General features: G+C 42.8%; 1 protein-coding gene and 1 non-coding gene across 2 annotated transcripts in view; one reads left to right on the top strand and one right to left on the bottom strand.

Annotated features, from left to right (window-relative positions):
* Nucleotides 1–2,733: 2,733 nt before the first annotated feature.
* Nucleotides 2,734–17,536, bottom strand: part of grm3 (glutamate receptor, metabotropic 3) — a 191,305-nt gene continuing 176,502 nt past the window's right edge. The window contains exons 5-6 of the mRNA XM_078552902.1: nt 8,442–8,616; nt 2,734–3,243 (exon numbers count right to left, since the gene is read on the bottom strand). Of these exons, the coding sequence (XP_078409028.1) occupies nt 3,167–3,243; nt 8,442–8,616 (252 nt within the window). The 3' untranslated portion in view covers nt 2,734–3,166. The remainder of the gene's footprint in view (nt 3,244–8,441; nt 8,617–17,536) is intronic.
* On the top strand, nt 3,664–3,770 carry LOC144688176 (U6 spliceosomal RNA). Its single transcript, XR_013578369.1, has one exon. It is a non-coding gene; the product is annotated as a U6 spliceosomal RNA (small nuclear RNA).

Raw genomic sequence — 17,536 nt, 5'->3', positions numbered from 1 at the left:
CGTGCGCGATGTGAGCGTCTGAGTGTCCGTGTGCCCCTCCTCTGCCAGCGCCACTGCTGCTCTGGAACATGCAGGGCTTTTGGTGCTGATCCAACCCACCCTGTTCTTTGCTCTTGGCAGGACGAACAGAGGCTGGGGGGTCTAGTGTGGGCTCAGGGTGAAGCCTGGGAGCGAGGGGATGGAGGGAGAGAGGAATTGTTAAAGTGCAAGGGCGATGTCATTCAACATCATGTTCCAGAGTGGGCCAGAGAGACTAAAACCTGAGCCGAAATCTCACGAGAATGGGGAAACTGCCCTTTCATTGATTCACCCAGCAACTGTATGCGGAAGGTTACAAAAAAGAATTTCCACTCAGTTTCCAGATACTTTATAACGACGTATGTAGTGCTTATAATAAATAAATGGGTAGTAATTTGCTTGGCATCTTGTGCTGCAGTGGGTAGCATCCCTGCCTCTGAACCAGAAACTCTGGCTTTGAGTCCCACCCCAGGACTTGATGGCCATGGGCGGTGTGTTCTACTTCCTTCCAATCTGCCTATGGCAGGAGAATCTCCTGGTCAGCCATGCATGATGCGGAGGGCAGGCTATAGCCCCTGATGATAGGCCAAGAGCCCAGTCCAGGAAAACCTACTTAAAGACACAGGTGACCGCATGTGCCTCATGTGACCCTAGGCACGGGGAAGAGAATCAAGAGTAATTTGCTAGCTACTTAATAACAAAACTATGCTATGTTCAAAGAAAATGATTAAAAAAAAATGTTTTTTAATGTCCCGATGATTTTTCTCCAGGATTGGTGAAAGCGGTGTCCTGGAGATTAATCGCCAATTCCTGGAGGGTTGGCAACCCTTGGTGGGAGGGCAGTGAGATCTCCATTTCGCACCCTCCCACTCGAGCACAGCTGCCCACCCCTCCCACCACCACCTCGCCTCCAAAACGACTTACAACGGGGTATGGATGTACTTCCAAATTTTCTGCAATCTGCAATTTCATGAAAGCAGTTGCTCAGCTGTCAGAATTAAGGGCAGTGCTATTGGTGGAATTTGCCACCCCCGATGGGTCTGTGGGTAAAGGCGCTATTCAAGCCATCAGGGTAAGGTTGTGTTGTGCACCCAGCCCTTTGCAATTAATATGGTTTGTGTACATCAATGGCTTGCATTCATCCTGCCCCTTGCGGCTTCACAGAGGTGTGAGGAAAAGGATTGGTTGCTGCGCTGAAGAAGGAAAGATCAGGAGGAGGAGGGGGACACACCAAAAGGCTAGTCAGAGAGGTGAGCGGCAGAATTTAATGCCCCTCCACCGCTGGGTGAGTTTGGAGGTGAGGCAAGGCGAGGTGGTGGTGGGGGGGTGCAGCTGTGAAGGGGGGAGAGGGTGCGAAGTGCAGATCTCACTGCCTTCCTGCCTAGGGTTGCCAACCCGTCAGGATTGGCCTGGAGTCCCCAAGAACTGGTGATCAATCTCCAGGACACTGCTGTGTACAACGCTGGAGAAAAACCATCAGGACATTAAAAAATATTTTTTTTTTGTAATTTTTGTTGAACATTTCTCCTTACCAGATATAAAAATATTGATCAAATGGGGGAAAAAAGGGTGTTTGGCTGACAGTTAAGTATCGTCCAATTGGTTAATGAATCTTTTTGCTTTCCAACTGGTGTAAGGAAGGCAGTGTGTCACAAGGATGGATGTGTTGGCCGACTAATGGCAAGAATGTGGGGGCAAGTCATGATCAAACCTCCAGGAATACACTTAATCACAGTTGGCAACCCTATTTCCGCCTCCTTCCCAATTAAGTCCAGGGCGGGAAGTTTGCGCTCAGCCTTCCCATCCTGAGGCCAACTGAGGTGTTTAAGTGGCCACTTAAGCGCCTCATGCCACTGCTCCCGGCATTCAACCAGCGGCAGAGGCAGGGACCTTCCATGCAGGAAGATGGCCCAGGTTTGCCTGCAGCCTTCTTTGGGTTGGGGTAGGTGGGTGTGGTGGGGTTGTTCCTTTGTTCAAAGGCATTTTGGTTTTAGTTTGAGTAAGTTATGACTTATCCAAGAGCAGTCTGATCACCAGAGCTACTGGAAGGGTTGAAAGAGGTGGTAGAGAGGTAGAACTAGGTGGCACCATGCAGAAACTGACCCACCACTATAGAGGATGTTCCCAAAACGCTGCATGAAAACGAGGAGAAGAGGGAAGTCATGGATGGATCATCGGGGGGACTTCAGATTTAATGGTGTTGGAAAGTTGGCATTGTTAGTGATGCAGTGGTTACAAAATAACTATGGAAAATAACAACATGGAAACTGAATCTGTTTGCCACTTCTTTCCATCTTAATTCAACAAAGAAGAATCTATTATATCCTTTGGCTTAACCAGTTTATTTTAATCTACTTTAGAAGATTCTCCACCAATCTATCACCTTTCTACTTTGCAAAAGATATTTGCTGCTGCATTCATCATTATAATAAAATAATTTAAGGTATTAAATTAGAAAATAACAGAATTGCCAAACAAATAGCTGTTTATTGTATATGACCAAGACGGGTTGCAAGACACTTAAAGGAAAAATCACCCCTTGAGTTATTTAACATCATCTTTATTTACAGACAAGTGGTTAGGCAGAAAAGCGAGGAATAGCTTTGGAATGACTTCTACTGGGTCTTATAAAAATCTCAGACAAATCCATTGAGGGGAAAGCTGCTGCATAAAGAAGAGTACTGAGTGTGAAATCAGTTAAATCAACACTGAGTATTAAATCAGTTCCATCAGTAGTTAGATTTTTATTCAGTTTATTTTACAATGAAGTTTTCATATTGTCTTGTGCTGTTAGAACCATAAGTTACATAATGTAACGATTTGTATATACATAAAAATTACTCTGCATTCTAGTGTAAATACATTAAGGATGGTAATAAAACCTCAAAACTTTATAATAGCCAGTTTGCCATATTTCGTATAGTACTTGCCCTAAGTAAACAGTTTATAACAATGTATGTAAATAATAGTTATTTACAGGATAAAATACGATTAACCAGAAAAAAACAAGAGTACTATTAGTTATTTACAGCCCTTAAAAATAATTTAATACGCTGTTTCTACAAAACAAGTTACTGGTTCACCATAACGCACGATGCGTGCGGTTCTGAACAGTACGACAGTTTGACAGCAGAATTAGGAAACAACTTCACAAAGATGATGTGGTTGAGTCTAGAATTTCTCTTCCATTGCAAACAGTGGGAACATAATGAGCACTGGCAGATGCTGCAAAGCAAGAGTATCATGGCAGGTTACTCCAAATGCCCTTTGAAATGTAGAAAGAAAATCATCCAAATCAAATATATTTCCTCTGCTGTTTTCTCCCCTTTCCTCTGAAGGAACTGGTTCTCGTTGTTGTACGGTTCCCCAGGCACCAAGAGCCTTCCGCCATTTGGTTTCTTGATGTGAGCCAATCAGAAGGCTGTTCGACATCACAGATGTGTCCAATCCCATCCTCACCCCCAAGTGCACAGTCGGGCATTTTCCAGGAGGAGTGATTAAGGGTGCGAATACTGGCCAAGTTTCCCCATTCTAACCAAACGGTGCTGAGCACAGCTCCAGACTTTCAACAAACTAATGGTCAAAATACATATCTCCTCAATATACCAGACTTCCTCCTCTCAAAAAAAAAAAAAAAAATCTGTTGTGCTCGCTTCGGCAGCACATACACTAAAATTGGAACGATACAGAGAAGATTAGCATGGCCCCTGCGCAAGGATGACACGCAAATTCGTGAAGCGTTCCATATTTTTAGACCTTTCTACCACAGCGCACCGAGAGACTGGGAACTGTTTAGAGCCCCTCGGGCTGTACAGATCAAAATGAAAGGCTGTAAATGATTGTAATATTGTTTGTACTGATGCACCTGGTGATACATTTTGTAAAAGTTTAACCTGGATTGTACCCTTGTAATGTTGTTTTTGAAATGGTTTGGAATGTGATTGAAGATATTTTATGAATAAAGTATATTTTTACAAAAAAAAAAAATGACTTCCATTGGTAATGTTAATACAGGGTGACATAGGGAGGTTAAAAAAACAATCTCTTTTTATTCACAAAATACCTTTGTGGAAGTGACTACTTCATTGTGAGAACTTAAAAAAATACTAAAGAGAATTGGCCGGGTGGTCGATAGTGAGAAGGGAAGCTGTAGACTGCAGGAAGATATCAATGGACTGTCAGCTGGGCAGAAAAGTGGCAAATGGAATTCAACCCAGAGAAATGTGAAGTGATGTATTTGGGGAGGCCAAACAAGGCAAAGGATTGCACAATGAATGGGAGAATACTGAGAGCTGTAGAGGAAGTGAGGGATCTTAGAGTGAAAGTCCGCAGATCCCTGAAGGTAGCAGGACAGGTCGAGAGGTGGTTAAGGCAGCACATGGAATCCTTACATTTATTAGCCGCGGTATAGAATATAAGAGCAGGGAGGTTACGCTGGAACTATTTAAAACATTAGTTTGGCCACAACTTGAGTACTGTGTGCAGTTCTGGTCACATCATTACAGAAAGGACGTAATTGCACTAGAGAGGGTACAGAGGAGATTCACAAGGATGTTGCCAGACCTGGAAAATTGCAGCAATGAGGAAAGATTGGATAGGCTGGGATTGTTCTCCTTGGAACAGAGGAGGCTGAGGGGAAAATTGATTGAGATGTACACAATTGTGATGGGCCTGGATAGAATGGATGGGAAGGGCCTATTTACTTTAGCAAAAAAGGTCAGTGACTAGGGGACATAGATTTAAAGTGATTGGTAGAAAGATTAGAGGGGATGAGGAAAACAAACAGTTTTCATCCTGAGAGTTCTGGGGGGTCTGGAACTCTCTGTCTGAAAGGGTAGTGGAGGCAGAAACCCTCAACTCATTTAAAAGGTGTCTGGATATGCACCTCAAGTGTCAGAACCTGCAGGGCTACAGACTAAATGCTGGGAAGCGGGATGAGGCTGGGTGAATCATTTTTTGGCCGACGCAGACACAATGGACCAAGTGGCCTCTTTCTGTGCCCGAAACCTTCCATGATTCTAACTAAATAGACTTTTCGTCGACTTTTAAAAATAGTTTCACAATAGTGTGGCCTTAATCGGGTCCCACAGCATCTGTGGAGAAAGAACAGAGTTAACGCTTTGAGTCCAATATGACTCTTCTTTGGATTAAAAGTGTTAACTCTATTTCTCTGTCCACAGATGCTGCCAGATCTACCTGGTTTTTCCAGCTCTTTCTGTTTTTATTTCAGATCTCCAGCATCTGCAGTATTTTGCTTTGATCTTAAAATTAATCCATGGTTACTAGCATGCAAATAGGCTGTCTAATATTTCCATCTCTACTTTAATGACATCACGAACACATTTGTTTTTTTCTAATATTAGGAAAGAATTTCAGACGGGTGTTGTGCCCCTGAGCTACTTACCTACATCATTCAAATTTTAAGGAATTTTGTTTAAAATCCAATGTGTTCTGATAAAGTTATAGGAGTCAAAATAGTCACCATCCTGGATAATATTGTAATGCTTTTGAAAAATGTTCTATGAGCAATAGCCATTTACAATGCTGATATGAAGCAGATTCTATTGAGGAATATTTGTAGGAAAGAAATAGTTTTTAGGTCAATAGCAACAATGTTAAGGTAAAATCTTTCAAATTGCTGGGGAAAACCACCAATTGATCCTCAATATGTTTACACTGAAGTATTAAAATTTGCTGCTATTATCCTCCCAACTTCCCTTACCTTTTCAAGCTGGTAATTGCAGGGTGAGTGTTAAGTTATCACCTAGTTCAATGCTAGTGATTACAACACTATGAACTGTATGATAACTGTATGAAATGATATTAGTATTACCTAGGTTAAAACAAGAAACAAAGACATTTTAGTATGAAATGATCGATATCTAAAAGCCAAATAGTGGAGAAACCAAAGTAAGATTGCCTTTCATCTAATGCTTGATGGAACTTAATCTAAAAGCTTAATTTATTCTTGAATGTCTCCAGTTTTTCTGGTATCGCTATCAAATAGTTGGATGTGGAAAAAGGAAAGTCACTTATTGTTCCTTAATATATGCGACATTTTCTAATATTTGAAAGGAAAAAACATTCTTAAAATGCCTACTAACTCAATAGCAAAACCAGAAAATATACAAGTCAATCAGTGTCTGTTGAAAGATGGCTTCATCCCTGAACTAAACCACAACAATCAGATGAGGGAGGAATGTTGGAGGCAAATTTAAGACTGATATCTCTTGACACAACGAGTGACCAATGTATAGAATGGATTTGTGGAGGTAGAGGTAAAAGGCCAAATCATTTAGGAAACAGTTGGATATGGTGATGATGAAGCATAAGGGTATTGGTAGATGCTTGAGTTGATTGAGTGGAATTGCCTTCCTCAGAACGAGGGGAATTGGTGGTGCTATTCCACAGGATCTGTTCTGGGGTCACTTCTGTTCACTGTGTGCATCAATGATTTGGATGTAGGGCTACAGGGAGTGGTATCCAAATTCAGAGACAACATTGAAACAGGCGGCATAGTAAATCATTTAGAGTACTGAAGGATGCTGCAAGGGGATGGTGAAGTGGGCAAAAAGAGTGGCAAATGGAATTCAGTGTCAATAAATGGATATTTTGGTTATTACTATACGTCAGGAATAGTTGTGTGATGTAGGGGAGTAGAGAAATTTGGGGGGTTTGATTTTAAGTGGTATTCCCTGACCCGCCAACTGAAAAGTCGGTTGTTAGCTCGCCCAATCGAAACCCGGCTGCCCCGCAGCAATATTAGGCTGGGAGTAGCTTTAATTATTTCAGAGTGGGATTTCCATTCTCATCTGGGAGGAGGCCCCATCCTAGAGAGCTGCTGGCCAACCTGTAGTCCCAGCAGTGCCAGGATCAAACAGTCGCCAACCAGGTCCAAGAAGAAGAAGCGATGGTGCCCGGCCTTCAACGTAAGTCTAGGGTTTTAGACAGGCCTGGCTGCCAGTCCCCAGCAAGAGGGGTGAAGGTGGGGGTGTGGTCTTGGGGTTAGAGGACCCTACAAAGAGGGTTCCCGACAGCAGCCCGCTTAGTGAAAGCTGCTGTGCTGCCCGCCTTGCCTCTGCTTCCCCCTGCTCCATGTAAAATAGTGGCGGAGGTAGAATGAGACCCTTAAGAGGCCATTAATTGGCCACTCATGAGCCTCAAGAGGCCTCAGGGCCAGTGGGCAGGCTGCCTGGTGCCACCATAATGTAGGAGACTAGGAGACAGGTTGGGGGTGGGAAGGCCACCTACTTTATTTTACAAGTACCCCGCCCCCGTCTTCAAATATGCCAGAGGGGGTAAAATCCAGCCTGGGTTCAAGTTCCCAAGATATTAAAAACAGTACCTCAAGTAGATAAGGCTATAAATACTAGAATATTGGATTCTATGTTAAAAGGTATGGATTATAAACGTTTGACGCAATGGTGAACCTATATAAAGCCTTAGACCATAGCTGGAGTACTATGTGCAATTTTAAATCCAAGGATTCTGGGGCAATGGAAAGATACTGTGCAGGTTCATGAGGATGATGCCTGTTATGAGAAATTGCAGTAGGAGGAGAAAGGATTTGAAATATCGGGGCTGTTTTCAGTATTGGGGAGATTCTATGCCTCTGCCGGACTGGGAAGCCTTGATCAGGTTTTACAGCAGGTAATGTCCTGAGGTTGTGATTTCTGCCCTCATGAGGGAGGTTGCTCTGCCTCCAAGAGTTGCTGGCCAATCAGATGACCGGCAGCTCTCCATCCTCAGTATGGCCACCGGGAGCAGGAGGCCGACTAGGAGTTAAGCGGGACGGTCATGCTGGAGACAGGCAGGCTCTTGCGAGAGGGGGCTGGTGATTGGGAGGCGGGGGTGGGGGGGGTTTCAAGCAGCAAACATGATTGGGGGAGGGCAGTGGCCTCCATTAGGCACAGGTGCCCAACCAAGGGTTTACCTGGCAGCCTCATCATGTGGCATTACCACCCCACACTGGTAAAATTCCAGCAGCGGAGGGAAGAGACCCTTAAGTGGCCATTAATTGATCACTTAAGGGCTTCAGTTGGCTCAAGGGCAGGCAGGCCACCCATCTCACCACTGACCAAATGCCAAGCCTGCCATCCTACCCGATTTTACACCACCCCGCCTGCCTGCCACTCCTGGGCAGGGTGGGTGGGGCATAAAATTCTGGCCAAGGATTTAAAACCTGCATTTGCCACGCGTGTGTGGGAATAGGACGGGGTAGAGAAATATAACCCCACTGAAACAAAGAGAAAGAAAATTCCTTTCTTTTGGAAAACATTTAACTTACTGATGATATTGTGGTGTCACGTTTCAAATTGATAGGGAGGGGGTATGTGTTTTTTTTCAGGGTTTCAAAGGCTCTTCTGCAGATGGTATGGGTGAAGAATAGAAAAACCCACAGGATTCACCCCGTTTTTACTTACAGTGTGAGTGACTAGTGACAGTTCCGCTGACACTGAACCTGTTCATGGTGAGTCTGTGGCTGGTCACATTCTTCTGTGGCTGAAACACAATAATGTGCACCTTTGGCGCAAAGAGGCAGCCCAGCACCACAAAACCACTCAGGCTGACTGAGATACACATGGTGGTCGTCTGAACCTGAGGAACAAAAGCAATTGTTAAACTATTGAACACATTCTTAAAGCCTGGAGAGAAACACTGAGCCATATCGGCCAAAAATGATAAAAGTCCTTGTTCCAAATCAGGATTCAGAGTTATGTTTCCTGATTGGGAATCAGGTACGACAGCCAGTTATTCCGAAATCAAATTCAGTCTTAAAAATGCCTAGGGATGGAAATTACTCCTTGTACTGTGACATTTTGAACACCTAGTATGTTTATATCAAATGCCTCTCTACACTACAACAGAAACTTTATCCTGTTTAAAGCAAATGGATCACTGCCCCTAAAATAATTTCGACTGTGTTGAAGTTTGCATTATGATTACATTGTGATTGGCCATTTTTACCCTGCATTCCAGAGAGTCAAATTCATGTTCAAATATTGGCTTGAAGTTAGCCATGTAACATTTTAATTTGGTAATGTTGCATAGAAATCCTGATCCAAGTGTAATCCAACTCAGAGTTGGCTGTGCTACTTCTGGATTCACTTGTTGATAGCAATGCGTTGTTACACACAGATTGTCATCATGTCACACTTTTCCTCATGCAAATTGTACAGTATAGCAACAGAATGATTGTATTACTAGATCTGTAATCTAGAGACCTCGACTAATGACCTTGACTAGTTCGAAGACCACAATGATAGCTGGGGAATTCAAATTAAATAGATCTGGAGTAAAAGAGTTATCATCAGTAATGGTGACTACTAGATTGTCATAAAAACCCATTTAGTTCACTGATGGACTTTAGGAAAGGAAATCAGCCATTCTTATCCAGCCTGGCCTCTACGTAACTTGTTTGGGTTTTGAAATGCAACAGTACTATATGTCCTAGCTGGCGTGCCGAAGTCATGTGACCTCTGCCATGCATCAATCTCTCTGCAAGCTGACATTTTACATCAGTTTAATAAAAACTCTCATTGAGAAAGCACTGCAATCATTGAACTTGAAACAACTCCAGACCCATAGCAATGTGGCTGAGTCTTAACTACCTTCTGAAATGGTCCAGCAAGCTACTCAGTTGCATCAAAACACTACAAAAAACTTCAATCAAAATAAAATAATTGATTGCAGCAGCTCAAGAGGGCAGCTCACCACTGCCTTCTCAAGGGCAATTAGAGATGGGAAATAAACGCTGACCTGGCCAGCGATGCCCACATCCCATGAATGAATTAAAAAAAAATTGTGAACTCTATTTGTATGTTCGAGTCTGGTACAATGTGTAACATTTTTGGATGATTCAACCTCTTGCACGTCAATAATCCACCACAGAAACAAAAGATTGTAGGAAAATTATGGAGAGGAGTCACTGTTGAAAAGAAAAATGAAGTAGATTACACTCTCCAGAGTACTAGATGAGCTATCTACAAATTCAGACACTATCTGGACAACACATAGAAATGAACTAGAAGTGCATTGAGATTCTGCAAGTAAATAATTCCCATCCTGCATGGCCCAGAATCCATTGAATGGTGCAATATTGAGCTATACACACTTGGGAGCTCCCAGATTCAATTACTGCACTTTACTGAGTTACATGACCTCAGTCAGAGTAGTAAATGAGCTATATAATTGGCTTCCAGTGTATTCATATTCACGCTTTCCCACTATTCCATAATGCGCTAATCTTGTAAGATTCCTGTCCACCACTTTAACAACTGGAATAACACTTCTGTTTAAATTTCAGACAAAGGAAATTCATTAAAAAATGTACTGGTACATTAGTTACTATTATCACACTGTGATTTTAAATCACTTGTTCCCACTTTAGATACAGTTCCTACCACATACACCAGCTCTGACTATCCCAGGCAGCTAGCTATATTGGACAAATGGTGCCAAAAGCTTTCCATTACCGTTGACATCAATTTTGCTTAAACTGTACAAAGGGGACAGGCTATTTCAAGCAATACAAACAGCTGTTTAGGGTCACATCCTGTTCATACGAATATATGAATATACAAATTAGGAGCAGCAGGCCATTTAGCTCTCGAGCCTTCTCCGCCATTCAATAAGATCATGGCTGATCTGTTTGTGGCCTCAATTCCACATTCCATCTAACCCCGCTAACCTTTGACTCCCTTGTTAGTCGAGAATCTATCCACTGCTACCTTAAGAGTAGAGTATAGAGTAGAGAAGAGTATCATGGATAGCACGTAAAGAGAGGTGGTCACACCACAGGCTAAGAGTCCACAGGCAGGAAGGAAATGAAAGGCTGTAAATGATTGTAATACTGTTTGTACTGATGCACCTGGTGATACATTTTGTAAAAGTTTAACCTGGATTGTACCCTTGTAATGTTGTTTTTGAAATGGTTTTGAATGTGATTGAAGATATTTTATGAATAAAGTATATTTTTACAAAAAAAAAAAAAAAAATGGGTGACCACCAGGCAGAGCAAGAGGACTAGGCAGGCAGTGTAGGAATCTCCTGTGGCTTTTCCCTTGCAAAACAGATATACCGCTTTGGATACTGTTGAAGGGAATGGCCTCTCAGGGGAAAGCAACAACAGCCAAATTCATTACACCACAATTGGCTCTGCTGCACAGGGGAGGAGTTACAAATGTGGGAATGTAATAGTTATAGGGGATTCAATTGTAAGGGGAATAGATAGGCATTTCTGTGGCCGTAAACAAGACTCCAGGATGGTATGTTGCCTCCCTGGCGCTAGGGTCAGCTAGAGGACATTCTGAAGGAGGAGGGTGAACAGCCAGTGGTCATGGTACACATTGGTATGAACGACACAGGTAAAAAAAGTGGTGAGTTCCTAAAAGCAGAATTTAGGGAGTTAGGAAGTAAGTTGAAAAGTAGGACCTCAAAGGTAGTGATCTCAGGATTACTACCAGTGCCATGTGCTAGTCAGAGTAGAAATAGCAGGATATATTAGATGAATATGAGGCTTAAGAGATGGTGTGAGGGGGAGGGTTTCAGATTCCTGGGACATTGAGGCCGGTTCTGGGGGAGGTACAAACTGGACGGGTTGCACCTGGGCAGGACCGGGACTGATGTCCCAGGGGGAACATTTGCTAGACTGGTTGGGGAGGGTTTCAACTAAAATGGCAGGGGAATGGGAACCTATACAAGGAGTCAGAGGAGGGAGAATTAAGGACAAGAAGAAAAGACAGAAAGGGGAATAAGAAAAGTGATAGGCAGGGAAATCAAGGGCAAGAATCAAACAGGGCCTCAGTGAAAAATAGTGGGAACGGGACAAGTAATGTTAAAAAGACAAGCCTTAAGGCTTTGTGCCTTAACGTGAGGAGCATTCGCAATAAAGTGGATGAATTAACCATGCAAATAGATGTAAACAGGTATGATATAGCCGGGATTACGGAGACATGGCTGCAGGGTGACCAGGGATGGGAACTGAACATCCAGGGGTATTCAGTATTTAGGAAGGACAGACAAAAAGGAAAAGGCGGTGGAGTTGCATTACTGGTTAAAGAGGAAATTAACGCAATAATGAGGAAAGATATTAACTCCGACGATGTGGAATCTGTATGGGTAGAGCTGAGAAACACTAAGGGGCAAAAAACGTTAGAGGGGGTTGTATATAAACCCCCAAACTGTAGTGATGATGTTGGGAATGGCATTAAACAGAAAATTAGAGACACATGCAATAAAGGAACATCTGTAATTATCGGTGACTTTAATCTGCATATAGATTGGGCAAATCAAATTAGTAACAATACTGTAGAGGAGAAATTCCTGGAGTGTATATGGGATGGTTTTCTGGACCAATACGTTTAGGAACCAACTAGAGAACAGGCCATCCTAGACTGGGTATTGTGTAATGAGAAAGGAATAATTGGCAATCTAGTTGTGTGAGGCCCATTGGAGATGAGCGACCATAAGATGATAGAATTCTTCATCAAGATAGAGAGTGACATAGTTGATTCTGAGATTTGGGTCCTGAATCTTAATAAAGGAAACTATGATGGTATGAGGTGCGAGTTGACTATGATGGATTGGGTAACGTTACCTAAAGGGATGATGGTGGATAGGCAATGGCAAATGTTCAAAGAGCGCATGGGTGAACTGCAACAATTGTTTATTCCTGTCTGGTGCAAAAGTAAAACAGGAAAGGTGGCCAAACCATGGCTTACAAGGGAAATTAGAGATAGTATTAGGTCCAAAGAAGAGGCATAAAAATTGGCCAGAAAAAACAACACACTTGAGGATTGGAAGCAGTTTAGAATTCAGCAAAGGAGGACCAAGGGATTGATTAACAAGGGGAAAATAGAATATGAGAGTAAGCTTGCGGGGAACATAAAAACTGACTGTAAAAGTTTCTATAGGTATGTGAAGAGAAAAAGATTGGTGAAGACAAATGTAGGTCCCTTGCAGTCAGAAACAGGGGAATTTATAATGGGGAACAAAGAAATGGCTGACCAACTAAATACATACTTTGGTTCTGTCTTCACAAAGGAGGACACAAATAACATACCAGAAATGTTGGGGAACACAGGGTTTAGTGAGAGGGAGGAACTGAAAGAAATCAGTATTAGTAGGGAAATGGTGTTGGAGAAATTGATGGGATTGAAGGCCAATAAATCCTCAGGGCCTGAAAATCTAATCCCAGAGTTCTTAAGGAAGTGGCCCTAGAGATAATGGATGCAATGGTGGTCATCTTCCGAGATTCTATAGACTCTGGAACAGTTCCTACAGATTGGAGAGTAGCTAATGTAACCCCGCTATTTAAAAAGGGAGGTAGAGAGAAAACAGGGAATTATAGACCAGTCAGCCTGACGTCGGTAGTGGGGAAAATTCTCGAGTCCATTATAAAAGATTTAATAGCTGAGCACTTGGAAAACAGTGGCAGAATCGGACAGAGTCAACATGGATTTATGAAAGGGAAATCATGCTTGACAAATCTACTGGAATTTTTCAAAATTGTAACAAGTAGAGTTGATGAGGGGGAGCCAGTGGATGTGGTTTATTTGGACTTTAAGAAGGCTTTCGACAAAGTCCCACGTAAGAGATTAGCGTGTAAAGTTAAAGTGCATGGGATTGGGGGTAGGGTATTGAGATGGATAGAAAAGTGGTTGGCAGACAGGAAACAAAGAGTAGGAATAAACAGGTCTTTTTCTGAATGGCAGGCAGTGACTAGTGGGGTACCGCAGGAATCGGTGCTGGGACCCCAGCTATTCACAATATATGTTAATGATTTAGATGTGGGAGCTAAATGTAATATCTCCAAATTCGCAGATAACACAAAGCTGGGTGGGAGGGTGAGCTGTGAGGCGGATGCATAGATGCTTCAGTGTGATTTGGACAAGCTGAGTGAGTGGGCAAATGCATGGCAGATGCAGTATAATGTGGATAAATGTGAGGTTGTCCACTTTGGTAGCAAAAACAGGAAGGCAGATTATTATCTGAATGGTTATAAATTGAGAGAGGGGAATGTGCAATGAGACCTGGGTGTCCTTGTACACCAGTCGCTGAAGGTAAGCATGCAGGTGCAGCAGGCGGTAAAGAAGGCAAATGGGATGTTGGCCTTCATAGCGAGAGGATTCAAGTACAGGGGCAGGAATGTCTTGCTGCAATTATACAGGGCCTTGGTGAGACCACAGCTGGAATATTGTGTGCAGTTTTGGTCTCCTTATCTGAGGAAGGATGTACTTGCTATAGAGGGAGTGCAGCGAAGGTTTACCAGACTGATTTCTGGGATGGTGGGACTGACATATGAGGAGAGATTGATTGGGTTAGGATTATATTCACTGGAGTTCAGAAGAATGAGGGGGGATCTCATAGAAACCTATAAAATTCTAACAGGATTAAACAGGGTAGATGCAGGAAGGATGTTCCCGATGGTGGGGGAGTCCAGAACCAGGGGTCACAGTCTGAGGGTATGGGGTAGACCATTTAGGACTGAGATGAGGAGAAATTTCTTCACCCAGAGAGTGGTGAGCCTGTGGAATTCATTATCACAGAAAGTAGTTGAGGTCAAAACATTGTATGTTTTTAAGAAGGAGTTAGATATAGCTCTTGGGGCGAAAGGGAGCAAAGGATATGGGGAGAAAGCTGGAGCAGGCTAATGAGTTGGATGATCAGCCATGATCATAATGAATGGCGGAGCAGGCTTGAAGGGCCGAATGGCCTACTCCTGCTCCTATTTTCTATGTTTCTATGTAAAAATATTTATTGACCCAGCCTCCACTGCTCTCTGGGGAAGAGAGTTCCAAAGATTCACGACTCTCTGAGAGAAAGAAAATCTTCTTATCTCCGTCCTAAATGGGAGAGCTCTTTTTTTTAAACTGTGTCCCTCGTTCTAGTCTCTCCTACAAGGGGAAAAATCCTTTCAGCATCCACCCTGTCACTTCCCCTCATGGTCTTATATGTTTTAATAAGATCACCTCTCAATTTTTTAAACTCCAATGGATACAGGCCTAGCCTGTCTAACCTTTCCTCGCAAGATAACATCACCCCCCCCATCCCAGGTATCAGTCAAGTGAGCCTTCTCCAAACTGCTTCTAATGCATTTATATCCTTTCTTAAATAAGGTGACCCAAACTGTACACAGTACTCTAGATGTAGCCTCACCAATGCCCTATACAACTGTAGCAAATCATCCCTATTTTTATATTTCATTCCCCTTGCAACACATGACAACATCCATTTGCATTCTTATTCACTTGTTGTATCTGCATGCTAACTTTTCCTGATTCATGTACCAGGACACCCAGATCCTTCTGTACCTCAGAGTTCTGCAATCTCTCTCCATTTAAATAATATGCTACTGTAAATAATATGCTGCTACTAATAAGCTCTGTGGGGAGGCAGTGGTGTAGTGGCATTGTCACTGGACTGGTAATCCAGAGACAATGCTCTGGGAACCTGGGTTTGAATCCTACCACAGCAGATGGTGGAATTTGAATTCAGTAAATATCTGGAATTAAAGAAGTCTAATGATGACAATGAAACCATTGTCGATTGTCATAAAAACCCATCTGGTTCATTAATGTCCTTTAGGGAAGGAAATCTGCCGTCCTTACCTGGTTTGGCCTACATGTGACTCCAGACCTACAGCAATGTGGTCCTAAAAATGCCCTCTGAACAAGGGCAATTAGAGATGGACAATAAATGCTGGCCCAGCCAGTGACGCCCACATCCCATGAATAAAAAAAAAACTTTTCTGTTCTTCCTGCCAAGGTAGACAAGTTCACATTTTCCCACCTAATGCTCCATCAGCCAAATTTTTGCCCACTCACTCAACCTGCCTCTGTCCCTTTGCAGACTCCTTGTGCCCTCTTCACAACTTACTTTCCTACCTACTTTTGTGTCATCAGCAAATTTAGCAACCGTACAGTCATTCGATCCCTTCATCCAAGTCAGTGATGTAAATTGCAAATAGCTGACTGGTGTTCCCCTTGTAGCATGGTTCTGATATATTTGCATCACCCCCTTATTATTGCTGAAGGATGTTCACAAACGCAGAAGCTCAGGAACTTTGAAACTGACCCAGGGCAGGACCCTTTTTATTACAGTATTTAAAGTGGTCCTAATGAGTGAGATAAAGACTATGTAGGCTGTACTGGCATAAATGGCTTGGAGATCCATTAGAAGGAGGAAATAACAGCAATTCAATCCTTTCTGTACTGGGGATTTTTAGAGATTTTCACACATTCAAACAGTGTGATTTTAAATTTTATGCATGTTTTCACATTATATCAGCCACCATGTATAGTTGGAGTACCAGATTCATTTGAATGCACCCATTACAAGTGGTGGAGACTATCATCAGTTTTAGTGAAAAAAAGTTAGTGTTCATGAACCAAGAAAGGAAACATGATTTGCTAGCAACTTATTGGACTCACGTAATGACTATTGTGCATTTTGTCTTGTTAGTCATGAGAAGCTGTTCAGCACTGTTTGTACTGGCTCGAACAGGCCAGGATCAACAACAAAGAACCAGGTGGGGATAAAAATCAAGATGCATCGAGCAGAATAATCAAATCACTTCACACTTATTCATTTAAGTTAATGGAAAATTGTTACAAATTTGAGTCTAATGTAGATATTCTCTTCTGTTCAGTGGCCTAAGTTGCTCTGAGAACAGGATTCCACATCCATTACCTTCTGAAATTGATTCAGACTGATTAATATTTACTTCTGCTAATATGTCTCCCTTGCCAATCAAACTGGATATTGTGTTTTACGGATGTGTTGTGTCTGCTATTCTTGCAATAGGCTGAATGGTTTATTTTAGGCGAGAAGAGGCTGGAACAAAGCACAAATGAACAAACTACATTATCAGAGTATCTTTCTGTCTCAGAGTTTTTAAAAGTTATTTCCTGGCATGTGGGTATCAGTGGCAACAGCACTTGTTGCTCATCCCTAAATGCTGTTGAGAAGGTGGTGGTGAGCCGCCTTCTTGAACCGCTGCAGTCCATGTGGTACAGATACACCGACAATGCTGTTATGGAGCCTAAATGTTGTCCAGGTCTCGCTGCGTATGGACACGGACTGCTTCAGTATTGCGAATGGTGCTGAACATTGTGCAATCTTCAGCAAACATCCCCACTCTGACCTTATGATGGGGGAAAGGTCATTGATGAAGCAGCTAAGATGGTTGGGGTTAGGACACTACCCTGAGGAACACCTGCAGTGATATCCTGGATCTGAGATGATTGACCTCCAACAATCACAACCATCTTCCAACCAGTGGAGATATTTCCCCCGATTCATTGACTCCAGTTTTGCTAGGGCTCCTTGATGCCACACTCAGTCAAATGCTGCCTTGATGTGAAGGGCAGTCACTCTCAACTCCCCTGTTGAGTTCAACTCTTTTGTCCATGTTCGGGCCAAGGTTGTAATGAGGTCAGGAGCTGAGTGGCCATGGCGGAACCCAAAACTGGGCATCATGAGCAGGTTATTGATGTGTAAGCGTCACCTGATAGCA

This window comes from Cetorhinus maximus, chromosome 12 (genome assembly GCF_964194155.1).
Source record: "Cetorhinus maximus chromosome 12, sCetMax3.hap1.1, whole genome shotgun sequence".
In the NCBI taxonomy this organism is placed as follows: domain Eukaryota; kingdom Metazoa; phylum Chordata; class Chondrichthyes; order Lamniformes; family Cetorhinidae; genus Cetorhinus; species Cetorhinus maximus.
This window is presented reverse-complemented; position numbering and strand designations above follow the sequence as displayed.